This window comes from Thamnophis elegans, chromosome 7 (assembly GCF_009769535.1).
Source record: "Thamnophis elegans isolate rThaEle1 chromosome 7, rThaEle1.pri, whole genome shotgun sequence".
NCBI classification, from domain to species: Eukaryota; Metazoa; Chordata; class Lepidosauria; order Squamata; family Colubridae; genus Thamnophis; species Thamnophis elegans.
The window spans coordinates 18945783-18971079 of NC_045547.1; the positions used below are offsets into that span (position 1 = coordinate 18945783).

The 25297-nt window shown below is 39.9% G+C and overlaps 1 protein-coding gene across 2 annotated transcripts in view; it reads left to right on the forward strand.

Moving 5' to 3' along the window:
• FGD4 (FYVE, RhoGEF and PH domain containing 4) overlaps nt 1–25297 on the forward strand; it is a 139234-nt gene extending 113937 nt beyond the window's left edge. For both annotated transcript variants that reach the window (XM_032221568.1, XM_032221569.1), the window contains exons 6-17: nt 5267–5412; nt 6424–6580; nt 7930–8068; nt 9045–9103; nt 10847–10993; nt 12917–13089; nt 16473–16503; nt 16755–16850; nt 18730–18855; nt 19742–19882; nt 23382–23522; nt 24845–25297. In XM_032221568.1, coding sequence (XP_032077459.1) covers nt 5267–5412; nt 6424–6580; nt 7930–8068; nt 9045–9103; nt 10847–10993; nt 12917–13089; nt 16473–16503; nt 16755–16850; nt 18730–18855; nt 19742–19882; nt 23382–23522; nt 24845–25114 — 1626 coding nt within the window. In that variant the 3' untranslated portion in view covers nt 25115–25297. The remainder of the gene's footprint in view (nt 1–5266; nt 5413–6423; nt 6581–7929; nt 8069–9044; nt 9104–10846; nt 10994–12916; nt 13090–16472; nt 16504–16754; nt 16851–18729; nt 18856–19741; nt 19883–23381; nt 23523–24844) is intronic.

The window sequence follows — 25297 nt, forward strand, 5'->3', positions numbered from 1 at the left end:
AATATGGCCAAGTGCTTATTTCTGGGGTCAAAAGAAAATAATCTGTCTTATTTTGGGGGAAACACGGTAAATGATTATGGTTATCATTCAAAAAACGCCACCCTATGACTGGTTGGTCACTCGTAATAACCATGAGACCCATTTAATTTTGCAACTATAGAAAGGGAAAATTCATGTTCATCTCCCAGTTGAAATGATGACTAACTACAAAATAATTAGGAATTACTCATTTCCCATCAGAATAAAGTTTCATTTAAATCCCACAGTCCAAAAAATTTAAATGTCACACAGCCCACGAGCGTTGATTTTGCTCTCCTGATGTACTAGCCTGTTCTTTTTTGTTTACAGTATAACTTTGCTCAGTAACCCAATACTGTATCTGAACATTTTTCATCATAGGAGTCTGTCTTTTGGATTGCCTTCTCATCTCCATTCTTTGCATAATTATTTTTCCCCTTTCTGGGTCATTAGATGTTGAGTTTTGAAAATAATCATTCCCCCCCCCACACACACACTTAGCTAGCTTCTTTTTGTGTTTGTTTGTTGGTTTATTGGATTTATATGCCGCCCTTCTCCCAAAGGACTCAGGGCAGCGTACGACATTAAAAAAAACACATATTACAAAAGTTAAAAAGGAAATTAGATAAGAGTATCCAAAAACAAACCCAATTAATATTGACAATAACATTTAAAAAATTAGATTAAAATTAACAATTAAATCAATCATTTATTTTATTTTGTTCAGGCCAGGCCGGCTTGCTGGAAAAGCCAACTTTTTAGGGTGCGTCGGAAGGACCGGAGGTCGAGGATTATGCGAAGCTCCGGGGGCAGCTCATTCCAAGGGGAAGGCGCTCCCACAGAGAAGGCTCTCCCCCTGGGGGTCGCTAGCCAACACTGTCTGGCCAATGGCAACCTGAGGAGGCCAACTCTGTGGGATCGCACTGGATGGTGGGATGGTGTTGATTTGGATTTTTCTCTCTGACTTGAAATATAAGAAGCACTGCAGAGTTGCCAGTGTTGAAATAGAAATTCAACATCTCTTATTACCTTTACATTTCTAGTGGTTTATTTTGACTACTGTCTTCTTATTGTAGCCGTTGGCTGCACCAATGTTTGCAATTCCTTCCAGCTTACTAAGGAGCTGCTTTGCTCCGAAGTGTTGTACAAGCCTAGGAGTCGGCAGCCAAAGAAACGGAACAAATTAATAACAAATTAATATGATTATAACAGCAAGCAGGTATTTAATTAAGGGCCCTATTGGCGCAGTGATTTGAATGCAGTATTTCAGGCTAATTTTGCCTACAGCCAGGGAGTTCGATCCTGATCGGCTCAATATTGAGTCAGCCTTCCATCATTCCGAGATTGGTAAAATGGGGACCCAGATTTTTGGGGGCAATATAGTGACAGAGAGGGACGCGGTGGCTCAGTGGCTAAGATGCTGAGCTTGTCGATCAGAAAGGACAGCAGTTCGGCAGTTCGAATCCCTAGCACCGCATAACGGAGCGAGCTCCCGTTACTTGTCCCAGCTTTTGCCAACCTAGCAGTTCTAAAGCATGTAAAAATGCAAGTAGAAAAATAGGAACCACCTTTGGTGGGAAGGTAACAGCCTTCCATGCGCCTTCGACATTTAGTTATGCCAACCACATGACCACAAGCCTTCTTGAGTTGCCGCCCCCTAGAGTTGGGAGCAACTAGCATATATGTGTGAGGGGAACCTTTACCTTTACCTATAGTGACATTTGTCACTTTGAGAATGCTGCAAAGCATTATGGAGCTGTATAAAAGTCGAAGTGCTATTGCTATTGCTAATTAAAAGAATACCATGCTAGAAACTTTTAATTGAGTATTTGGCTGGCAAGTCCAGATTAGTGCCTGTTGTTCATTAGCAATATTGAAGCTACCTTATCTTTTCATGAACATATCATGGATTATGTAGGATTCCTCTTTGTCCCTATGCTTCAGGCCGAATTCTGTTTTTGCTTCTTTGTTTTGTAGTTAGCAGTCCATCTTTCTATCCTTGTTTCAGAATGCCCATCAATCTTATCCCATGAACCTCATCTGTCATTTTCTCATATTCCTGCATGTCCCATTAATTTCTTTTGCCTTTTGCCTAATCCTTCATTCTCCCAAGTCCTGTCCAAAGCTTTTTACCTTTGACTGATATTCTCATTTCAAATTTCTGACACCTTTGGTGATTTACCTGAGCTACTCTTACTCACCTGTCTTTCTCTTCAGTTGCTTCTTTGCTTGTTTTAAGCAAACTATAGTTTAATGAAGTCATTTCCAAGCTGCATCCTTTAGAGGTGCTAGATTTGAGAGATTCTGTGAGTTTGCCCTAGCAAACTCACAGACCGCCTTCTGCCAATTACCTCCCACAGACCCGTTAGATCGCACAGGGTCGGCCTCCTCCGGGTTCCGTCTACCAGCCAATGCCATCTGGCTACTACCCGGGGGAGGGCCTTCTCTGTTGCAGCTCCGGCCCTTTGGAATAAACTCCCCGCGGAGATTCGGACCCTCATCCCTCTCCAGGCCTTCCGGAAAGCCGTCAAAACCTGGCTGTGCCGGCAGGCCTGGGGTTGATGAGTTCCCCTCCCCTCTCGACTTGTATGGCCGTATGACTCTTGTGTATTTTAATTATATGTATTGTGTTTGTATCCCCTTTCCCCTTTTGAGTTGTTCGCCGCCCTGAGTCCCTCCCGGAGAAGGGCGGCATACAAATAAATTAAATCTGAATCTGAATCTGATATCTGTTTTTACCTCTTTGAAATTGTTGAAGAGTAAAGGAGGTGACCTTAAATTTAAAAAAATCACAAGCTTAAGGGGTTCAGTTTTCCCTAAACTAAGCCCTATATTTAGTCTTTTATAGAGAATATGTAAGCAAGCCACATTAAAAAATATTGGGGCATGTGAGCAAGTTACTCTGTGTTGCTACATTTTGCCCTTTAAAAAAAAGCTATAAATTTTATATTACATTTTCCAAAATTCCAAAACTTAATATCGAGCAGCTGTGTGGCAACACCCAGTTGACTTTGGCTCATCTTAAAAACCTAATCTTGGGTGGACCTGGCTATACTTGGATGGAAAACAACTAGCAAATGCTTGAGCTTCAGGCTAGACAGGGAAGTTTTTTTAAAAAAAGACCCCAGAAGGCAGCAGTAGCAAATCACTTCTGTATTGATTCTAGGAAAACCAGATAGATGTGCCCATAAAACCACCAGGAGTGTAAATGGACTACTAAAAAAGAAATTTTACATCACTGAAATCACTTTCCTAATTGCAGATCTGTTGGTTTATTAGACCTAAATTGTATGTTTATTCTGGTCGGAAGCATCACAATTAAAATAAGGCATAGTATTTGATGTAAAATTTAAGATATCAAATACAATATTAAAAATATGTGTACAAATTAAACATGTTGCCAGAAACTAGCAACATTAATTGCGTTCTGATGCACAGCCATGAGGTCCTCAAATGTACACTGATCAGGACCTAAATTTATAACTTTGCAGTCATTAGTAATATTGATAGAAAAATACACTCTTAAGGTTTTTGTAAAGATTGAGGTTAAGGCTGTATTTTGACATGAAAATTAACTCTGGTTTACAGAAGAATGAGTCTTGAGGTTGCACATTCCATTCAATCACATTTTTCCCGAGATAGACAATTAAAAAATAACCTTGAAACTTCCCTTGGTGGAAAAATATGTTTGGATTCAAATGTAATTTGTTATTTTTTTAAAAAAAGACAACTATTCGAGGAATGGAATTTATTTTATATCATTAAAAAACCTTTATCTTCCACTATAGCAGAGGTGGGTTTCTACTGGTTCGGACTGGTTCAGCCAAGTAGGTAGTATCAGCCATCTTGTTTTTTGCTGCTGTGCATGCGCAGAAGCTTTTTTTAACCTACTGTGCATGTGCGCATAGCGCACATCAAGTGCGCATGTGCCCAAAGAGCATCCCTGAGTGAACCGGCAGTAGAAGAAGCCGGAACCCACCCCTGCACTATAGGTTTCTCACAACAAGTGTCAGTCTCTAGTAGACTATGTTCTTGAAAAGCTAAGCAGAATTAATGTTGAATGAGAGACTATCAGGAGATCCTAAAGTTGCATTGTTGCTAAGATTTTAATTACATAGCCTCCAAATCTAGATAAAACATGTTGCTCTTGTTTTGTAGTTAGATTAACTTCTTTTAGCAAACTGATAGGAAGCCTTGTGGCGGTCTGATGAAGGAAGCGATAAGGAAGGCCTGTCAAACTAGCGGCCCGTGGGCCAGATACGGCCTATGCAGGCCACGCCCACCCCAGCTCTGCAAAGGCAAAAAAATCCAGATATGTCACGATACAGCCTGATACGTCATGACCCAGACCGCAATGCGATGGGGTTTGACATCCCTGTGATAAGGGATCCTAAGGCATATATTTCATCACAATATGGCAGCCAGTAAATCATTATACATTCAGAATACAGAATGAAAGCGTTTGAAGGGACTTGGGCGTCGTCTAGTTCAACCCCCTGAAACCTAAACCATTTTGGGCATTCAGAACTGTTTAAAATGATATGTCCGAGGGCCACGTAAAAGCGAGATGGGCAGGTATATAAATCAAATAAAGAAATAACGAGTAAGTAAAGGTTGTCATATCAATCTGTTTCCGTGTTCAGTAAAAATGGAATACAAAAAAGGTTTGATGTGATGGCTCATCAGCATAACAGGGAGTGAATATTTTGACTTAAATGAGCAGCAAATGTGAGGGAAGACGGCTTTTGAAGGAAAGAGGGGGGTGGGGGGAAGCAGCACATACATCAAAAAATCTGCTGCCTCAGAAGATGGCACAGCTTTCCTAGAATAAAGACTGACATGTTTGAAGGTCATTTCACAGTGTGGTGCTTTGGATTCACAGCGGAAAAAGGGTTTTGGAGTTCTGAATGTAGTATCCGTCAGCAACTTTTTCTGTGCAGGGGGATGCAGGTACTTTTAAGAAAATGCACAGGAGTGCAACATGGGTGCTTCCATTTTTGTCTGAAATCCATTTATGCCTTTGCACTGCCCAGCCTTGCTTTTTGCAAAGAAACCATTTTAAAGGGCAAGAATAGGTAGCACTATATTGCCTCATTAAAACAAAGAGAGGTTATAACAACAGGGGATTGTTAAAACTTTGTTATGGATTACCTGATATACCAATAAACACCAGAGACTTTTTATCTTGTGCTAAAGTGAAGGGAGCAGGAATGCATTTATGCATGAATTTGTTTTCCATTCTTTGCAGGTCTTTTATTGCAAACTAATGGATGAAGCTAACCGGGGATCATTTCCATCTGAAGTTGTTAATAAAATATTTTCCAACATTTCATCCATCAATCAGTTCCATAGTCAGTTCTTACTACCTGAGCTTGAGAAAAGAATGCAAGAATGGTAAGCATGGTTGCAAATTGTTGAAGGACAGTTTGAAAAATAGATTATTCCCATAATCTCCTACCGCAAGAAGCATTTATCCTTGTGCAGGGGTGTCAAACTCACGTCATCATGGCGGTGTCACGTGGCATATCGGGAATTCGCTAAACTGGGCGTGGCCGTGGCCAGCGTGCGAAAGCATCCGGCCCACAGCTTGGGAAGTTTGGCAACCCTGACCTTCTGTAATTGAAATTCTTCATGAAAAAACCCTGGAAATATAATATCCCATTGCCTTAATATCTGTCCTCCCATATGTGCAGATATCCAAAACATATAGATTGCAATATTGGAGTAGGTGAGATCAATCTGTATTTGTAGAATAAAAAAGATCAACTTCTACATCATGAACTGGATGTTCGTTTAAATATGTTAAGAGAAATATACTTGGTCAATCTGTGAGTTGGATTTTCTTCCTTTTTTTAAAAAAAAACACCTGTTTTCTCTCAACTCAAAACTAGATCATATACTTCAGTCCTGGTCAGCCCACTGATCCCCAATATGTTAATAGACACTCCATTGAGTAGAAAAACACAGAGGTGGGATGACTGTACAGATTCTCCTTGTGTAATCTTTCCTGTTGTGGAATATTAGTTACAACTTTGAGAAATGCTTGTGTCTCCCTTACGAATGATCAGTATGGAGGATAAAATCGTTCATAAAGTATAGGCGTTGGCTCCTGAACAATTAAAGTCTGCTGCTGTAGGAGTCTAATTAATTGAAAAGATGAGTGCTTTTCGTGATAGGCTTTCAGTAAAAGCACCTGTAATAAATTGTAATCATCACAATTGAGAATATGAGTTTGAGTCTGAAAATCCTTTGGCAAGATTATGATTGTCACACATAAATAGGCATTAAGGTAGGCAAACTAACCCAATGACAAATAATTTACAGTACTAAAAGGCCCATGGTAAGCATTGCTACTTGACTTTTAACACGTTTTTCATGTGTCGTTGCTTTTTTCCTTCTATTTAGGGACACCAACCCCAGAATCAGTGATATTCTGCAGAAACTGGCTCCTTTTCTCAAGATGTATGGAGAGTACGTGAAGAACTTTGACAATGCAATGGAGCTGGTGAAAACTTGGACGGAGAGATCACCTTGTTTCAAATCCATTATTCAAGATATTCAGGTAATACATTGTCTATATGTAGTATGTGTATGTGAGTGAGAGAAATAATGATTTCATCACACACACACACACGCATGCACGCACGCACGCACGCACGCACACACACACCAATAGCATTTCATTTTGTTGCATGGTATAGTGTAGGGGTGTCAAACTCAAGGCCCACAGGCCAGATCTGGCCCACAGGGTACTTAGGTCTGACCCACGGGGCCACCCTGGAAATAGCGAAGGACCTGCCCGCAGTTACTCTGCCAGTGAAAATGGAGTTTCACTGGCACTGCCCTCCCTGGCTCTGTTTTCTGCCATGATGGCCTTCCCTCTGCCAGCTAAAACAAAGGTCCATTTTTGTTTGCAGAGGGCCATTGCAGCTGAAAACAGAGCACAGGAAGGCCCCTAGCCTGCCCATGCCACCACCACAGATGCCTCCGACACAAGTGACATCAAGCTGGCCAAGATCAAACACAACCCTGATGCGGCCCTCAATGAAATCGAGTTTGACACCCCTGATATAGTGCATATAGCCTTCTGGAAACAATTTGGAAATGCATATAATGCATTACTGTAACGCGCTCTACATGGGGTTGCCCTTAAAGAGTGTTTGAAGACTTCAGTTAGTCCAGAATGCAGTCGCGCGAGCGATTGTGGGTGCACCTAGATATACCCACGTCACACCTATCCTCCGCGAGCTGCACTGGCTACCCATTAGTCTCCGGACCCGCTTCAAGGTGCTGGTCGTAACCTATAAAGCCCTACATGGCATCGGACCTGGGTACCTGAGAGACCGCCTCCTGCCGATTACCTCCCTCAGACCGATTAGATCTCACAGGTTAGGTCTCCTCCGGATTCCATCTGCCAGCCAATGTCGGCTGGCGACTCCCCAGGGGAGAGCCTTCTCTGTTGCAGCTCCAGCCCTCTGGAATGACCTCCCCGTGGAGATCCGGACCCTTACTACCCTCCCGGCCTTCCGCAAAGCCACCAAGTCCTGGCTGCTCCAGCAGACCGGGGGGCTTGTGAAACATCCAGCCCCACGGAAATTGTGAATGTTGTGTTTTTAAAGTGTTGTCTTTGTCTATTTATCCTCCTTCCCTTGTCTATTGTGAGCCGCCCGGAGTCCTTCGGGAGTGGGCGGCATACAAGACAAATAAACTATAAACTAACTATAAACTATATAAGTGTCCAATACTCTACCCATGAAGTGGTAAACTTAAGTTGTCTAAAATGTAGGTCATACGTGGCTAATAAAAACTAGGAGATCTAAAATTCCTCGGAATCAAAATGATTAAAGTTGAGGACTACCTGTTGTGTATAAGATGTATATTAACAGTTTCCTTTCTTTTCTTTTTTTCTAGAAACAGAAAGTTTGCGGAAATCTGACTTTGCAGCATCACATGCTAGAACCTGTACAACGAATCCCAAGATATGAGATGCTGTTGAAGGATTATTTGAGAAAATTACCTGCAGATTCTCTAGATTGGAAAGATGCTGAAAGTAATATTTGTGGGCATTGGGCATGAAGCAAAAGAGGAACTATTTTACAGCTCGTTATTTTCCTTTGGGTTGTCCGGATGGAAAAAAAATATTATTTTCTCTTGCATGTCGGTTGTGTGCTGAAATGCAAGGGAAAATAAGTACATCAGCATATCAGTATGCATTTTCTTGCATACTGATACGCTGTATTAAGTTTTAAATTGTGATGAGTGTTGCTGTTGTCATTTTACTAGTTGTAATTTTAAAGGTATTCTTTTTAAACTGTGTTTTTCAAAAAGGGTTTTCCACTCCCCCCTGAAAAAAATGATTTCATTCATTTCATTCCAAGAATGCTCACAGTAGTTTTGTGCAGACATATAAATTAAGGATTAGTGTGTTAATTCAAACCACAGAAAGATATATGTTATGATTATTTTTCTAAAAATCTGTTTCCCCAACTAAATTAATAGACTCTGTTTTTCTGAAATTTGAATAAGGAGGCTAAGATTAGTTTTCCTTCAGCATAGTAGCAGGGCTGGTCATATCCTTGCCTTTAATTGACCTCCGCAGATTTCATTCAGTGTCAAAAAGACAAGCACAGCAGTCATTTTCATACATATGTCAGTTTGAAATGACTGAGCTGGCAGTGACAAGTTGAATTAGTAGCTGGATTTGCATTTTACACAGCACAAAAATTATTCTGCCAAGGGCTTGTTTAATGTTTCATTTCAGTAAAAGATGCATTATCATGACCATTTAATATTCAATAATATCTATGTTCACTGCAAGAAGTCTCTCTTGCTCTGACTTTATACTTTGTAGTTATATGAAAAGCTAATTCTGGGGAAACTTGCTATGCTATACAGTATGTGGCTATTTAATTTAATTTGGCAGCTTTAAAAAAAAATACAGGATATACGCGAGTTAGCGTTTAAAATATTAATTTACATGTTAAGGAATGAGAATTAATCTTTTTTATTTACCATTTCTTCCCTAGAGTCCTTGGAAATTATATCCACAGCTGCAAGTCACTCTAACAGTGCCATCCGGAAAATGGTAAGTAACTTATTTGCCATTTTCTGTTTGCAGAATATGCATTTTGGTTCTTATTACAGGTGGTTTTCAACTTGCAACCAACTTGCTAAGCAAGACAGCTGCTAAGTGAGTTTTGCCCCATTTTAAGAGCTGAAGTGGCGCAGTGGTTAAATGCAGCACTGCAGGCCACTTCAGCTGACTGCAGTTCTGCAGTTCGGCTGTTCAAATCTCACCGGCTCAGGGTTGACTCAGCCTTCCATCCTTCCGAGGTGGGTAAAATGAGGACCCGGATTGTTGGGGGCAATATGCTGACTCTGTAAACCGCTTAGAGAGGGCTGAAAGCCCTATGAAGCGGTATATAAGTCTAACTGCTATTGCTATTGCTATTATGACCTTTCTTGCCATAGGTGTTAAGTGACTCTGGCTTTCCCATTGACTTTGCTTGCCAGAAAGTCACAAAGGCAGAGGTGGAAATTTTGAGTAGTTCGGAGAGCTGGTAAATACCACCTCTAACTGGCCCTGGCCCCATCTATTCTCTGCCTCCCAAGTCCCAGCTGATCGGGAGGGAATGGAGATTTTACAGTATCCGTCCCCTGCTACGCCCACCAAGCCACACCATGTCCATCAAGCCACGCCCACCAAGCCACGCCATGCCCATCAAGCTACACCCACACAACCGGCAGTAAAAAATTTTGAATCCAAGACTGCACCAAGGTGAGCAGATGACCCCAGGACACTGCAACTGTCATAAAGACATTTGCCGAGTGTCCAAATTTTTATCAAGTGACCCTGGGGATGCCGCAGTGCTCATACGTGTGAAAAACAGAGATGAGTCTCTTTTTTCAATGCCATTGTAACTTCAAATAGTCACTAAACAAATAGTTGTAAGTCAAGGACCACCTGTATTTAAATCGTATGGACAACTATCAATTTTATGGATGTCTAACTGAGAAATACTATTTGTATCATCATAATACATTTGTTTCCCCAAAAGTCTTTACACTCTTCACAAGGGCAATTAATGCAATTGCCATTTGTTCTGCTTGCTCCTGATTTTGTCATGGATGATTGCCCCCAATGAAACTGCTTTGTTACGCTATTCTTCGAGCACTTTTCTTGTTTTTGTAGGTGACCAGTATTTTGGCTTTTCTAATCTTGGGGAAACATGATGTTCTCTGGCTTTGGCTTTCAGGAGAAAATTATATAACTACTACAAGTGAACAGAATAGCTACACAATATACACGATGAAACATCTTTTTATGTGTTATATTTATAGAGAGTGTTTGTGAATTTCTAAATCAATCTATATCAATCTGTATAAATAAAGATTCTGCATAATTCAATCTATATAAATAAACCAGTGTTTCTCAACCTTGTCAACTTGAAGATGTCTGGACTTCAACTCCCAGAATTCGCTGGCTGGGGAATTCTGGGAGTTGAAGTCCAGACATCTTCAAGTTGACAAGGTTGAGAAACACTGAAATAAATGAATTATCTCCTTCTTGTGATGATCCTCACCATAACCCGTGAGGCTGCTGGTGTAGAAAAAGAGCAGGCAGAGCTGTGTTGCTGGTGGAATTAAACATGTTTTTAGAGTCTTTACGTTGCCACAAACAATCCAAATTCAACCCCTCTTGAATTCCGTTGATCCTTATATGACGCCAATTTAATATTGAACTTCAGATTCTTATGTATATACTTCCCTTAACTAGTTGCAAGCAGCTTGAATCAATGTTGTCATTTGTTTTATTTTGATGAAAAAGGAAAATTTGAAGAAGTTGCTAGAGGTGTATGAAATGTTAGGAGAAGAAGAAGATATTGTCAATCCTTCAAATGAACTGATAAAAGAAGGGCAAATACTTAAGCTTGCTGCTCGCAACACATCAGCTCAAGAAAGATATCTCTTCTTAGTAAGTATTTTCTTCCATGTTTGTGCAGGTGAAGGGGAAGTGCTATTTCAAGTGCTGTGGTTTTTCCTACAAAGAAAGATTTCCAAGTAGTTCTTTTTCGAATAAAATGTTCCTAATTGTTCTTAACATAACTTGTGAAGTAATGCTAAATATGAACACACCCTTACACTTCAGACAGCACCAGGAATCATGGTTGATCTTAACCAGGACTAATGTTGATGCAATAAAAGGCTGAAACATGGTTAAATGCGAAAAGGCACTTATGCATAATTGAGAAAGGAGACTTCCTAGTTTGCAAGTGGAAGGTTACAAGAAAGCAGTGTGGAGCATTTGTGTGGGGGTCAGAGATGCTAACACATTCAAATACATAAGTCCATTAGTAACAGGATTCCTTTGCAATTGTCCACCAGGCTAGCTTCTCTTCATCCTGTGTCTCCTACCTTTGAATGAGAAGTAGTGAATATGTTTAAGTAGTAGTAGGTGATTCAGTGGCTAAGATGCTGAGCTTGTCGATCAGAATGGTCGGCAGTTCGGCGGTTCAAATCCCTATTGCCGCATAACAGAGTGAGCTCCCATTACTTGTCCCAGCTTCTGCCAACCTAGCAGTTCGAAAGCATGTAAAAATGCAAGTAGAAAAATAGGAAGCACCTTTGGTGGGAAGGTCACAGCATTCTGTGTGCCTTTGACATTTAGTCATGCTGGCCACATGACCACAGAGACATCTTCAGACAGCGCTGGCTCTTTGGCTTTGAAACTGAGATGAGCACCATCTCCTAGAGTCGGGAACGACTAGCACATATGTGCAAGTGGAACCTTTACCTTTACCTTGTCCCATAGGAGGAAGAATGGCAGGATCTGGGGGCAAAATGAAAGGGGGGATCAGCCTAGAATGCCTATATAGCCACAAGCAGAGTAAGTCCAAGCTCCCCTCCCCCCCCTGAATTCCATGAATCCTTATTTAACTCCAAGCAGATGCTAACTTAGTTGAGAAGATTCCTGTACATAGGCATGCATAGCAATAACTCGATTTAATTGGACTTTCATGTCTAGACCCACGCCTGATATGTGCCCATGGAAAACACTTAAATACCCTCTGTTAGTTTAAAAAGTATTTTTCTACTTTTTTCTGTCTTTGGTGAAGAGGAAATTATTATTTTTTTACATTTGTATTCCAACCTTCTTCCTAAAAGTTGTGTTTATATTTAAACAGGGATTCAACTCTAGTCAGTCAATTTCTAGAAAAAATTCATATAACATAGATGTGGCTAAAATCCTTAGAACAATTTTTTTCTGTACTTAAAACTGTTCTCAGGAAATATTTCACACACACTACACTCAAAATCAGCTATACAAGCAAGAAACTTCTTTCTGTACTTTCAAAACCAAAGAATTTTTTTTTAAAAAAAGTAAACATTAAACAAAATAAAATTGGCCTCATTACTTTAATGGTTTAATCCTTTATGAAATGTGTAATTAGTTTCCAAAACTCCTATTTTACACACTGGCAAATGTAACATTTATCTCAGGTTGTACTATATTGTATGTTGAAAGTGAACTATAACTAAGTGAATATCTTGGGAGGATTGTAGCAAAGTTAATTGTGCTAACCACATCTTAATTAATATCTTTCTTATTTTTCTTTTGATAAAACAAAATTTATTGTTGTGGGGCATGGATAAGCACACCAGCGTGCCTACCGTCCCTGTACTACTGTCTCATTTATATGTACACTTTTTACGTGTTTATGGTTATGTTTTGCTTATTTATATCCATTTATTTGTGCCATTTTAATGTGTTTTAATACTTGTTGACAAATGAATAAATAAACTTTTACATTGGAGAGTGAATGTTTTTGTTTAATAAAAGCCACTAATTACAATTATGAATACTAATGTCTTTTGGTATATTGTTTTTTCCCCCCAGTTCAATAATATGTTGCTGTACTGTGTACCAAAATTCAGCTTAGTGGGATCTAAGTTTACAGTCCGGACCAGAGTTGGCATTGATGGTATGAAGATTGTAGAAACCCACAATGAAGAATACCCACACACTTTTCAAGTGTCTGGGAAAGAAAGAACTTTAGAGTTGCAGGCCAGGTAAGAAGTGAGTTTAAGACTGTTGCTTGAAGTGTAGTCACACTAAAGTAAAAGTTTAGAGTCCTGGAACAGACATATTGAAAACTGGCATATATCTGATCTGCATTTGGAAAGCACTAGTTCTTTTCATTCTTCTTAGTGAAATTCAAAATGCTTGATTGAAAGGACATGATAGGTTTTAAACAGAGATGGATTGCAAATCCCAGCACTACCAGTTTGCTCATGCTAGCTAGTGCGTAGACTCGTGCATGCGCATAACGCATGCACAGAAGCGTCCGGGTGGATGGGTGGGGCCTTCCATCGCCATTACCGGTTCAGCTGAACTGGGCCAAACCGGGAGCAACCCACCTTTGGTTTTAAGCCATCATTTTCAAACTTGGCAACTTTAAAAAGTGTGGACTTCAACTCCCAGAATTCCTCAGCCAGCATGCTGGTAGCATTTCCCAGCTGACTTTTTGTTGATATTTGACCTTTCCCCTAATCTCAGCCAGGTCACAGTTAGATACAGTTAGTCTTCAATTTAAAACCATTTGTTTAATGACCATTCAAAGTTACAACAGCACTGAAGAAAGTGACTTAGGACTGTTTTTCACACTTATAACTGTTGTAGCATCCCCATGGTCACATGATCAAAATTCGGGCACTTGGGATCATGTGATCACCATTTGTAACCTTCCCATTCAAGCAGAGTCAAAGGGGGGAGCTAAATTTGTTTAATGGCTGTATAATTCACTTAATAACTGTAGGGATTCACTTAAAATGGTTGTAAAATGGGGGGAGGAACTCTTAACAATTTGCCTTGCTTAACAATAGAAATTGGGGGGCTCGATTGCAATCATAAGTTGAGACATTCCTGTACAATTAGATGAATGTCCAATTTCAGTGGAAATTTTGAACAGAAGTGATCAAGTTTCATGCTTGAGAATCTAGAGATCCCAGAATAACCTGTATTAAAATTAGAAAAATGACTTGGAACATTCCACTATTGAAACCAAAGAAATCCTTCTGGTAGGTTGAAGAAACATACTTACTAGATGTAGTTAATGCTGTTACCGTATATACTCGAGTATAGGCCGACCCGAATATAAGCCGAGGCACCTAATTTTACCACAAAAAACTGGAAAAGTTATTGACTCGAGTATAAGCCTAGGGTGGGAAATGCAGCAGCTACCGATAAATTTCAAAAATAAAAATAGATACCAATAATGCCATTGCCCATTGAATAACATATACAGCCTGCCTGTGCCCATTAAATATACAGTAGCCATTGTAAAAATTTGCTCTGCATAACAAATTATTATCACACAATACTGGTGTATTCAATGAAATACTTCACTCACCTCATGATGCTGATGTCCCGCTGTGATGATGATGTCCCGCCTCCTATGACACACGGCACAGTGATTCCTATCATTGGATCACTGTACCAGAGGAGGTGGGACATCGCTATGTGGCTGCTTGCCATAACAAGGAGGAGGTGGGACATCGTTGCAGAGCGGCAGGAGGGGGAGGAAGGGGAATCGTAAGATAGCCCTGCATTACATTAGAACGTGAGGAGGGGGGATGGTGCGGTGCACGCTGCGCGGCAAACTGACACAGAGGGAGGGGAAACTCAGGGGCGCTGGGCCATTCACGAGCGTCACCCAGCAGCATGGCCCCGCCCCTTTTTCTCCTCCATTTCGGGCAAATTTTTCACTGACTCGAGTATAAGCCGAGGCGGCTTTTTTCAGCTCAAAAAGTGGGCTGAAAAACTAGGCTTATACTTGAGTATATACAGTAATTGAATTCTATTCGTATTAAATACCATGGAATATTATTTAATAGTCATGTTTGTTTGTTTGTTTATAATTAGTGGATTGCAGGATGCTTGTCTCTATGATGTGAAGAGTTTCTTTAGGGTCCTTCCCGTAGTACATAATCTCTTCTGCTTTTTAATGAGCATGAATAAAAAGGCTAGATAAATGTTTGTAACGCCAGCTACATCTTTCCTCTTATGTTACTGAGCACATGCCTTATACTGATAAACAGTAATCTTCTTCATCCCCATAAAAATTGCATTAGTTTGCCCTAAGGATTTCCTTTACCAGAAGAATTTGTCTTTGTTTGATTCCACTAGAGTGCAAATTGATGCTTGTGGTTATAAGGTGCATTTTGTTATAGAGATGATTGCTTCCTGGTGATCTCATAGAGCCATTAACTGCAACCTTGTGAGAAACAGAGCTTAATGTTTGATTAGATCAATTTGTACAGTCTCTATCTGTACTTCTGAGTCTTAAATTGCCCAGAGTATTACCTTACTAAACCTCTCCATGTTCTACCAGTTGACATAGATGCTAAGACTTATTTTTATCATGCAAAAGCTACACACAGTCTGGAACCATGGAATGGAACCATTGGTCTGTTTAGTAGTTACTCTGATTCCATGAGCAATGAAAGTAAAGGCAAGTCATCAAGGTTTCCTCCTTTGATGTTCTGGAAAATATGGCGTCCCATAGGCATTCCTATAAACATAGGTATCCCTTTGATTATGTGAATATTTGATGGCAAAACTATTATTTGGAAGTAGCAGGGTGCAACTCTATAAAGCAGCTACTGCGTGCAACTATTTGGATCCTTGCATATTCCAAATATCTTTTTGCTTTCAAATCTGCACAGCCTTAGTTAAAAAAAATCATTTCATTCTGCAAACTGAAAGCAGCAGAGCACTAACTTCCAGGGAGTGCTATATTATATTAAGTCACCTGCAGTGGAACTGTTAATGTTTCACTACAGAAGACTTAGATAATATGGAAGCAATCGCTTGAGTGAAAGCTTGGTGACAATGTTCACTTCTCAGTACAATTCAGATCCAATAGCTACAGCTTTAAATGACTTTATTTCCAGAGGGTTTAAGGCAGGGCCCCCCAAATTTGGCAATTTTAAGACTTGTGGACTTGTGGAATTCTCCAGAATTCCGGGAGTTGAAGTCCACAAGTCTTAAAAGTTGCCAAGTTTGGGGGCTCCTGGTTTAAGGGAAGATCAGAGAGGGGAAAAATCTAGCCCTGAATTGACCAGAACAATTTTCTAAATGTAAATGGAATTTGCATTCACACATGCAAGTGTGCATTAGAAACATTATTCTGGTATGCACACATATGAAGTATTATTCTGACCTCATTTCCGACGTCATATTCCAACAAAGGTTTAATTCACGGTTGAAAGGCATCAGCTTTTGAACCGAGGTTCCCAATTCCCTCCCTCCCCCCGCTCCAGTGAAACATTTTTGATTGGTGTCTTTTTATATGCTTCATCATTTGTATGCCTTTCCATGTAAAATGGTTTTATAGCTTATTAAACAGTTTCTGAACATGTTTTTAACCCTTATCTCCAACTGTGTTCTTTAGCTCTGAACAAGACAAAGAAGAATGGATAAAGGTAAATAAATCTGGCTTGTTATATTCAAATCTGCAATAAATGTGCTAAGATTGATGCTTTATATGCAGCTAGCTTTGCTGCTGCTGTCATGATTCTTTGGAAATTAAACTTCCAGTGTTTATTGTTTTAAAAAGTTAGTTAAATGGAATCCAGCATGCTTCTATCTCTAGTGTTCGTTTGGTCTGATATTCAATCATTTGTTCTTCCGTTATGTTAAACTTGATCTTCTTTTTCCATTTCATTGATTCCAGGCTCTTCAGAGTACGATAGATGCTTTTCAGCAAAGAAATGAAACATTCAGAAATGCCATTGCAAAGGAATACGATGACATGCCTATTGAGGTTTCTGTAAGTTGAGTGTAACTTTTGCATAGTTTAATGAAAAGAAGGACATTTAATGAAAAGAAGGACAATGGGAGACATGATAGCAGTGTTCCAATATCTCAGGGGTTGCCACAAAGAAGAGGGAGTCAAACTATTCTCCAAGGCACCTGAGGGTAGAACAAGAAGCAATGGGTGGAAACTAATCAAGGAGAGAAGCAATTTAGAACTGAGGAGAAATTTCCTGATAGTGAGAACAATTAAACAGTGGAACAGTTTGCCCCCAGAAGTTGTGAATGTCCCAACACTGCAAGTCTTTAAGAAGATGATGGATAGCCATTTGTCTGAAATGGTATAAGGTTTCCTGCCTCAGTAGGGGGTTGGACTAGATGACCTCCAAGGTCCCTTCCAACTCTGCTATTGTATTGTGTTGTGTTGTATTGTATTGTATTGTAAATATTGTATTGTATGTAATTCAAACACCAGTTAGCCTGAACCGGTGCAAACCGGCAGAATACCATCTCTGAATTGTAGCTATGATCAGAAGCAATTCAAAATGATCATTCACACCATTTCTCAGTTTGCACATGGTTATATGAGGTAAAAGTCAAGAATGTGAGATCAGATAAGCATGTATTGTGTGACAGCCTGCTATTAACAAGCCCAAATAAGTTCTAAATCTTTCGTTCCAATTACTGTTCAGTCATGATAAGAGTTAACAAGAGTTTTGTCTTTTAAAAACTCTGTGTGACTTCCTGCTCAACATTTCTCACTCCTTTTTCTATTGCACATTATTTAAAAAAAACTGAATCAAAGGATAGTACATATGGTAATATTTGGAAAAGAAGCATTTCTTTAGAAAAAATTGAAAGAATTCCAGCAGGAGATATAAAGAAATGCCAGAGAGAGAGATACTATAATCACTGTCTATTCTTTATTCAGTGAACAAACAAAACATAAGAAACATTTAAATTTAGACTCCATTTCTAATTATCATACAACATAGCTGTCTTTTTGGCTAATCCATTTGTTCTGATCTTTGCAGAAATTCTCTTCATCCCCCTTCTTGCACACATAAAGAGTGCTGTGCTCATTTGAATATCTTTCCCTGGTTTAAAGTCTACTGTAGTTATGAGACCGAAGCCCAGCTGCCGTGAATGTTAGGTTCCAAGTATCTATTTCTCTTTTCTTTTCTTTTCCTGCAATTGCTAGCAGAATTTTTTTTTGTATGGCTATTTTAATAGTTGGCGTTCCCCGCCTTTTCCTACATACTGGATTTGGTTATTACTAGCAAGGGAAAATGCAAAGCATCAAACTAATCTGGAATATCTTTCAATCCTAAAAAATATGCAGCTGTTGTTTATGGTAGCATCCACACCTGTTATTTAGTTTTAAGATTACCCTGTCATTCCACTGGAAAGGGGAGGGGGAGGGAGGGGAGAGGAGAGAGAGAGATAGAGATAGATGGGAGAGAAAGAGAGATGAGAGAGAAAGAGAGGGAATGACAGATGAGAGAAGAGAGAGAAAGAGATATATGAAAGAAGAAAGAGATATATGAGAGAGAGAGAGAAAGAGAAAGATAAGAGAGGGGGAGGAGAGAAAAGAGATGGCAGAGAGAAAGAGATATGAGAGAGAAAGAGAGAGAATGGCAGAGATGAGAGAGAGAAAGAAAGATAGAGATTCAGAGAGAGATGAGAAAGAAAGATGAGAGAGAGAAAGAGATGAGAGAGAGAAAGAGATGAGAGAGAGAGGGAGGGAGAGAAGAAAGGGAGAGGAGAGGAGAGAGAGAGAGGAGAGAGAGAGAGGAGAGAGAGAGAGAGAGAGAGAGAGAGAGAGAGAGAGAGAGAGAGAGAATGAATTACCTTTTCTTCTAATAATGTTCCACAATTTATTTTCCTCCTTGGAGACTGCTGAGCTCGGGAAGAGAGCCCCAAGATGGATCCGAGACAATGAAGTGACTATGTGTATGAAATGCAAAGAGCCATTTAATGCACTGACAAGGAGGAGACATCATTGCCGAGCTTGTGGGCATGTAAGCACAAAGCCACATCTGCTGGTTAACAGTTGCTGAAGCTGCCAAAAACTTGTTCAGAAACTCCATCTGGTGATTGCTTTTAAATGCTGTTTTGTTTCAGCTGACACTTGCCATGGCAGAAAGTCAGAATTAGTTGTGAACCAAATCTGCCGCCCCCTTATGGCCAATGCAGGAAATATTTCTGTAAATGGTTCCTTTTAACAATTGGAATGTTAAATTCATTTTAACATTTCATTTTATTGTGTTGCTGGTGCCCTTTATCAAATCTCTATTCTGAGCTGCCATAGGCTATTTGATCCTCTATTGCAATCTCCAATCATTATCCTTTAATGATAATCTGCAATAATTCAGCTGGTTTCAGGTTATCTTTGGAGATATTTTTCAGGGTACCAATTTAATCTCTGGTTGAAATAATGTTATTTCTGATACGTTTAATTGTGTAATTCATAGGCATTAAGCTACATATTAATATTTTTGTGCACAATACTTTTGGTATACAGTATATGTCCTGACAGTTAGAACAATTAATTAGTGGAATAACTTGCCTGCAGAAGTTGTGAATACTCCAAACCTGGAAGTCTTTAAGAAAATGTTGGATTTGTCTGAAATGGTATAGGATTTCCTGCCTAAGCAGGGGGTTAGACTAGAAGATGTCCAAGTTTCCTTCCAACTCTGTTATTTTGTTATTCTTTGAGTGATGGTACTAAATGTCCGAAGAATCCTGTTTTAGAACATTGGATGGATTTCATGTTTGGCTACTATTATTGTAAAATAAATTAATCCTTTATTAAAAATATTACCATGGCAAATGGGGTTTAAAAATGATGTTTGGAAGCAAACTGATGTTCCAAAGTAACTCAGTTTTTCATTATCATTTTTTAAGGTGGTTTGCTGGAAATGTTCTGATTATAAAGCTCACCTTGAGTACGATGGCAATAAGCTGAACAAAGTCTGTAAAGATTGCTACCACATTATAACAGGGTGCACTGATAGCGAAGAAAAGAAAAAAAGAGGAATCTTGGAGGTATGAAATTTAAAGAATTAAAGTGTGTTGGATCTTGTTTATTGCTTATTTTACATTGCTTTGTATCTTTGTTGCCTGTCCCGATTTTGTTAACTTAAAATATTTTAATAAAATGATTTATTAAATTAAAAATAAGACCACACATATTCTAATACTGCATCCAGTTTTGGACATCATATGATAAAAGAGAGATCGCCTGCTGCCAATTACCTCTCAAAGACCCATTAGATCACACAGGGTCGGCCTCCTCTGGGTTCCGTCTACCAGCCAATGCCATCTGGCTACGACCCGGGGCAGGGCCTTCTCTGTGGCAGCTCCAGCCCTTTGGAACGAACTCCCCGCAGAGATTCGGACCCTCACCTCTCTCCAGGCCTTCCGAAAAGCCGTCAAAACCTGGCTGTGCTGGCAGGCCTGGGGTTGACGAGTTCCCCTCCCCTCTCGACCTTTGTGGCTGTGTGGTTCTTGGCTATTTTAACTGTTCTATGTTCCCTTTCCCCTTTTGAGTTGTTCGCCGCCCTGAGTCCCTCCCGGAAAAGGGCGGCATATAAATAAAACAAATCTAAATCTAATCTAAAATAGAGACTCTGGAAAGAGTGCAGAGAAGACCAACGAAGATGGATAGGGGGCTGGAAGCCAAAATATACAAAGAACTGGGAACATAAGCAATGTAGAACATAGGAACTGGGTATGCCTAATCTAGAGAAAAGAAGGACTAGGAGGTGACATGATAACAGTGTTCCAATATTTGAGAGGCTGCCACAAGGGAGAGGGAATCAACTGATTTTCCAAAGCACCAGAAAGCAAGACAAGAAGCAGTGGATGGAAACTCATCAAGCAGAGAAGCAACCTAAAACTAAGGAGAAATTGCCTAACACTGAGAACAATTGACCAGCTTGCCTTCAAAAGTTTTAGATGCTACATCAGTGAAGGCTTTTAAGAAGAGACTGGACATCCATTTGTCTGGCATGGTATAGGGTCACCTGATCGAATGGGGTTGTGTTAGTAAACCTCCAAGGTCCCTTCCAAATCTGGGCTGTGATCGATAAATGTAAAAATAAAGCGAAAACCTAACCCTAAACCTAACCCTAAATCTAACCCTAAACCTAACCCTTAACCTAACGCTAAACCTAACGCTAACCCTTAACCTAACGCTAAACGTAACCCTAACGCTAAACGTAACCCTAACGCTCTAAACCTAACCCTAACCCTTAACCTAACCCTAAACCTAAACCTAACCCTTACCTTTATGTGAATTGGCTTGCTTTAATTTTATTTTTATTTCAATTTTTAATTTTTTTCATCGCGCTGTGATGACGTCAAATGCGCGCTTTCGTCGAGCGCGCTTTTGTGGACCGCGGTTTTGACGGGTCACGCTCATATTTATTTAAAATTGCATGCAGTGAGGAAGGCACTAATGAGAACTAACTAGCTGTTCTGACCCACCTCCGTCCGATGATTAACGCCGACACAGGCTTACTGTTAGCCACGCTTTATTCACAGTAATTTCTCACAGACAAGACGTTGGCAGCAACCCAGACTGCCACAGATAAGAGATACAATACAGACAAGAGCTTCTCCAGCTTGGTATAAATGGTTGCGTCCTGCAAAAGGTCTCCTTCCAAAGTCTCTTCTTATATACTCTCTTGGGAGGAGCCAAACCACAATCACCTGGGCCTGATTATCTCCCATGAGTCTGTCTCCGTAATTGCTGCCTTCGTTTCTCCTCCATCCTCTGCCTGGCGTCAGGGACAAACTCCCTTTGATCTTCATCACTGCTTCAGTGCCTGATGTCAGGGACAAACTCCCTTTGATCTTCACCACTGCTCCATTCCTCAGGCGCCTCCTGGTGGCCAACCAGCCTCTCTGGTCCCTCCTCGGAGTCTGAACCCTGCCCAGGGTCCTCCATATCTTCCAGAGCTGACTCATAGGGTCCCTTGCTATCGAGTCCATCGGCAGCTCCAACGGCTCCTGCTGGGCCACAACACTAGCCAAAGGCTACATTTATGTTTGCATGCAGAAACCTGCACATGACTCATTCATTGTGTGCCAATAAACCATTTTAAAATATTTTGCTTCTGATGATATCCATGAATTTGGCCTATGTAATTTGGACTAGCTAAATTGCAGCATTGGTCAAGTATTGAAAATGACAGTATTTCCTGGATTTTCAGTGGACATAGTTTTTCACTGCTAAAGATAGAGAACAGGAAGGAGAGAAAGAAAAGTGACAAAATTTAGCAGAGATGGGCAGGCTTTATTATTAAAACAAATCCATCCTTCCAATATTGCAAATAAGCTTTTTAAGTTTTAAATTTTAACAATTTAATTGGAGTTTCCAATGTGGCTTGTTCTATCAGCTATTTTTAAAAGCCCATTATTGCTTCTTTTTTATATCCAATGGTTGTTTTGATGCAACAAACCCATACCAGCTGCTATTTAGAGGCAAACCTACTCATAGAAGTTTGTTTATTTTGTTCAGACTTGATAGAGATACTTAATTTCTTTTTTCTTTTGCTATATATAGAAAGAGCAACAGTTTCAATGTCTATATAAACAGTGTGTTGTCTAGTTAGTTTGAGCAATCATCATCATAATAAAATTAGTCAGTAGTAGTCATATAGTAAGTGTTTTTTCATCATAATATTAATTATTGTTGATTATCAATATTAATAAATATTAATAATAAACATATCATAATAAGCCCTCATAGTAAATTTAATCCTTCTCTTTTAACTTCTGATTCTATTAGTTAACCATTGATAAAACAAATCTCATATTCAAAATATTCCATGTCTTCCTTCTCTTTAATTTCAAGTGTTAATCTATCCATTTCTGCACATTCTATAATTTTTTGTTGTTATCTTCTCCTCTGTAGGGATCTCCACACTGTTCCAATGTTGTGAATTGGAATTCTAGTCGCTGTTAACACATGTAGTATTAGATACATAGTCCCTTTATTATATTTTTCTGGTATGATACCCAACAGAAATATTTCTGGTTTTAGATCTATGTGTTCCTTTGTCATTTTTTCTACCAAAGTATGTACTATCCAGTATGCTTTTTCCTTTGGGCATGTCCACCACATGTGGTAGTAGACATAGCTACTTTCAAGAAGCACATCGGAGGAAGCCAGAGGGAAGAAAAAGCCTTTTGTTATAAGCTACTTTATGAGTTCCCTTTTTGACTTCTCCTAAATGGCACTTTGAGTTACATGAAGAAAATATTTCCTGGAACTGATTGATTATTAAATATTTTGTAAAAAGGTCAGCAATTCTTCCATTTCATTCTATTTCCTCAAGATTACATTGCTTCCATGTCATGCTTCTTTAATGAATAATAAAATACCACGCCAGTAGTTGGATGTAAGATTGTTCGCTTTCATTTTTGTTACTTAATTTGTTAATGATTTTAATTCCTTACCAATTATTGTCTTGAGAAATTATGAACAATTATAGCGATCTTTTAGAATTCTTCAACCACCTTCCTTTTATCACTACAGATTGAATCAGCAGAAGTGTCGGGAAATAGTGTGATATGTAGTTTTCTGCAGTATTTGGAAAAATCTAAAACATGGCAAAAGGCTTGGTGTGTGATACCTAAACATGAAGCCCTTGTTTTATATATGTATGGCGCTCCACAGGTATGTAAAAATGAATGGAAGCCAGACTGTAGCAAAGTTCCTTTCTCTCCTTAAGAGCAGTGATGGTTAACCTTTTTCTCCTTGCGAGCCACATGTGTGCATGCCCACACTCATAATGCAACTAACTGAAGACCTGTCTCACTTAACAACATAACTTTGGGCTGAATTGTGGTCATTAGGTTGAGGACTATCTGACCAAATTTGGGTTTTATCAATCCGCAGAGCCTCTAGTGGCAACAATAGCTTAGATTTTTTTCAGGACCTCTTATCTGCTAACTTGTGAGTCATCTGGATGTTTGCACTTCGATGTGGTAGCCATAGGTGGTGAAAGGGCAAGGAGGGAACAGATCTGATCTCTATGTGGCCTAGGAGACAATTTTCTCAAGTGTTGCATTTTTCTTCTTCTGTGGTTGCACGTTTGATCTTGTTGTGGCCTGTTGGTCGCCAACTTGTTGGTCAAGGTCAACATCAAGGCAACCTGAGAGCTCTGAGGGGGAAGAGGGAATGCAGCTGGCAGAGAGAGAGAGAGACAGAGGCAGAGCTGGGCCGTCCATCAGCCCTCAGATGGAGAGTCGACAGCCCCAAGGTCTGGAGGTGGCTGATGAGGAAGAGGGGGAACAGCTGGGTCCAGTGCCTGACGTGCAGATGTGCAGAAGAAAGAGGAGAGGAGAGCAGTGGAAATCTATGGGCTGATCCTTGGGACGGAAGAGCCACCACTGCTAACAAAGCCTCACCCTAACTCTGGGGATAAAAGGCAGGGGGCGGAGATGAATCGGTGTGGCAGACAACTATTCTTCTCCCTGCCGGACAGACTTGTTAGCCTACTATGAGAGAGAGACTTTTTTGTAAGGAGCTGTTGGTGATCCTAATAAAGGAATCATTGATTTAACTAGGGCTTGTTGTGTTTGGGAGCTGGGTCAGAACAGATCTATAAAATTTAATCTTGATAGGAATGAGAGCTTTTCCTTCATCTGTCACTGGTTTTCTCCTGTTGGAAACCTCATAACATCCTCTGTAGCCCAACTTCTGTAATCAATGAAGTCCAGGGGTGAAATTCAACAGGTTCTGACAGGTTCCGGAGAACCGGTAGTGGAAATTTTGAGTAGTTCGGAGAACTGGCAAATACCACCTCTGGCTGGCCGCAGAGTGGGGGTGGGAATAGAAATTTTGCAGGATCCTTCCCCTGCCACGCCCACCAAGCCACGCCCATAAAACCGGTAGTAAAAAAAAAAATAGAATTTCACCACTGATGAAGACGCTTCTTTTTGGGGGCTCCTCTCAAACGTTGGCTTTTAAAAATGACTTCATTTCTGTTTCCACAGGATGTCAAAGCCTTGGCTACCATTCCTCTTTTGGGCTACGCAGTAGATGACACTCCAAGAAGCGCTGACCTCCCGCATAGTTTCAAATTGACTCAGTCTAAATCTGTGCACAGTTTTGCAGCAGATAACGAAGAGCTTAAACAGAAGTGGTTGAAAATCATCTATTTAGCTGTTAAAGGTGAAACACCAGACTGCTGCAACGATTCACAAATCAGTTTGGAGGATCAGCAGGAAAGCACTGCCAAACTGGAATCCACCAATGGTCTGTAAAGCTGTTATTTGTCCCATTCCTGTTGGGGTTGACACTACTTCCTAAAAACAAATTTGAAAAGACGCCAGCCTTTCTGCCATGTTTCTTAGCACTTTATGTTGGAAAAGAACAAAAGAGTCCATATCGTTTTAGAGAAATTGTCCTTAACGTTTATGTTATGTCAATAAAATTAATGTACAGAA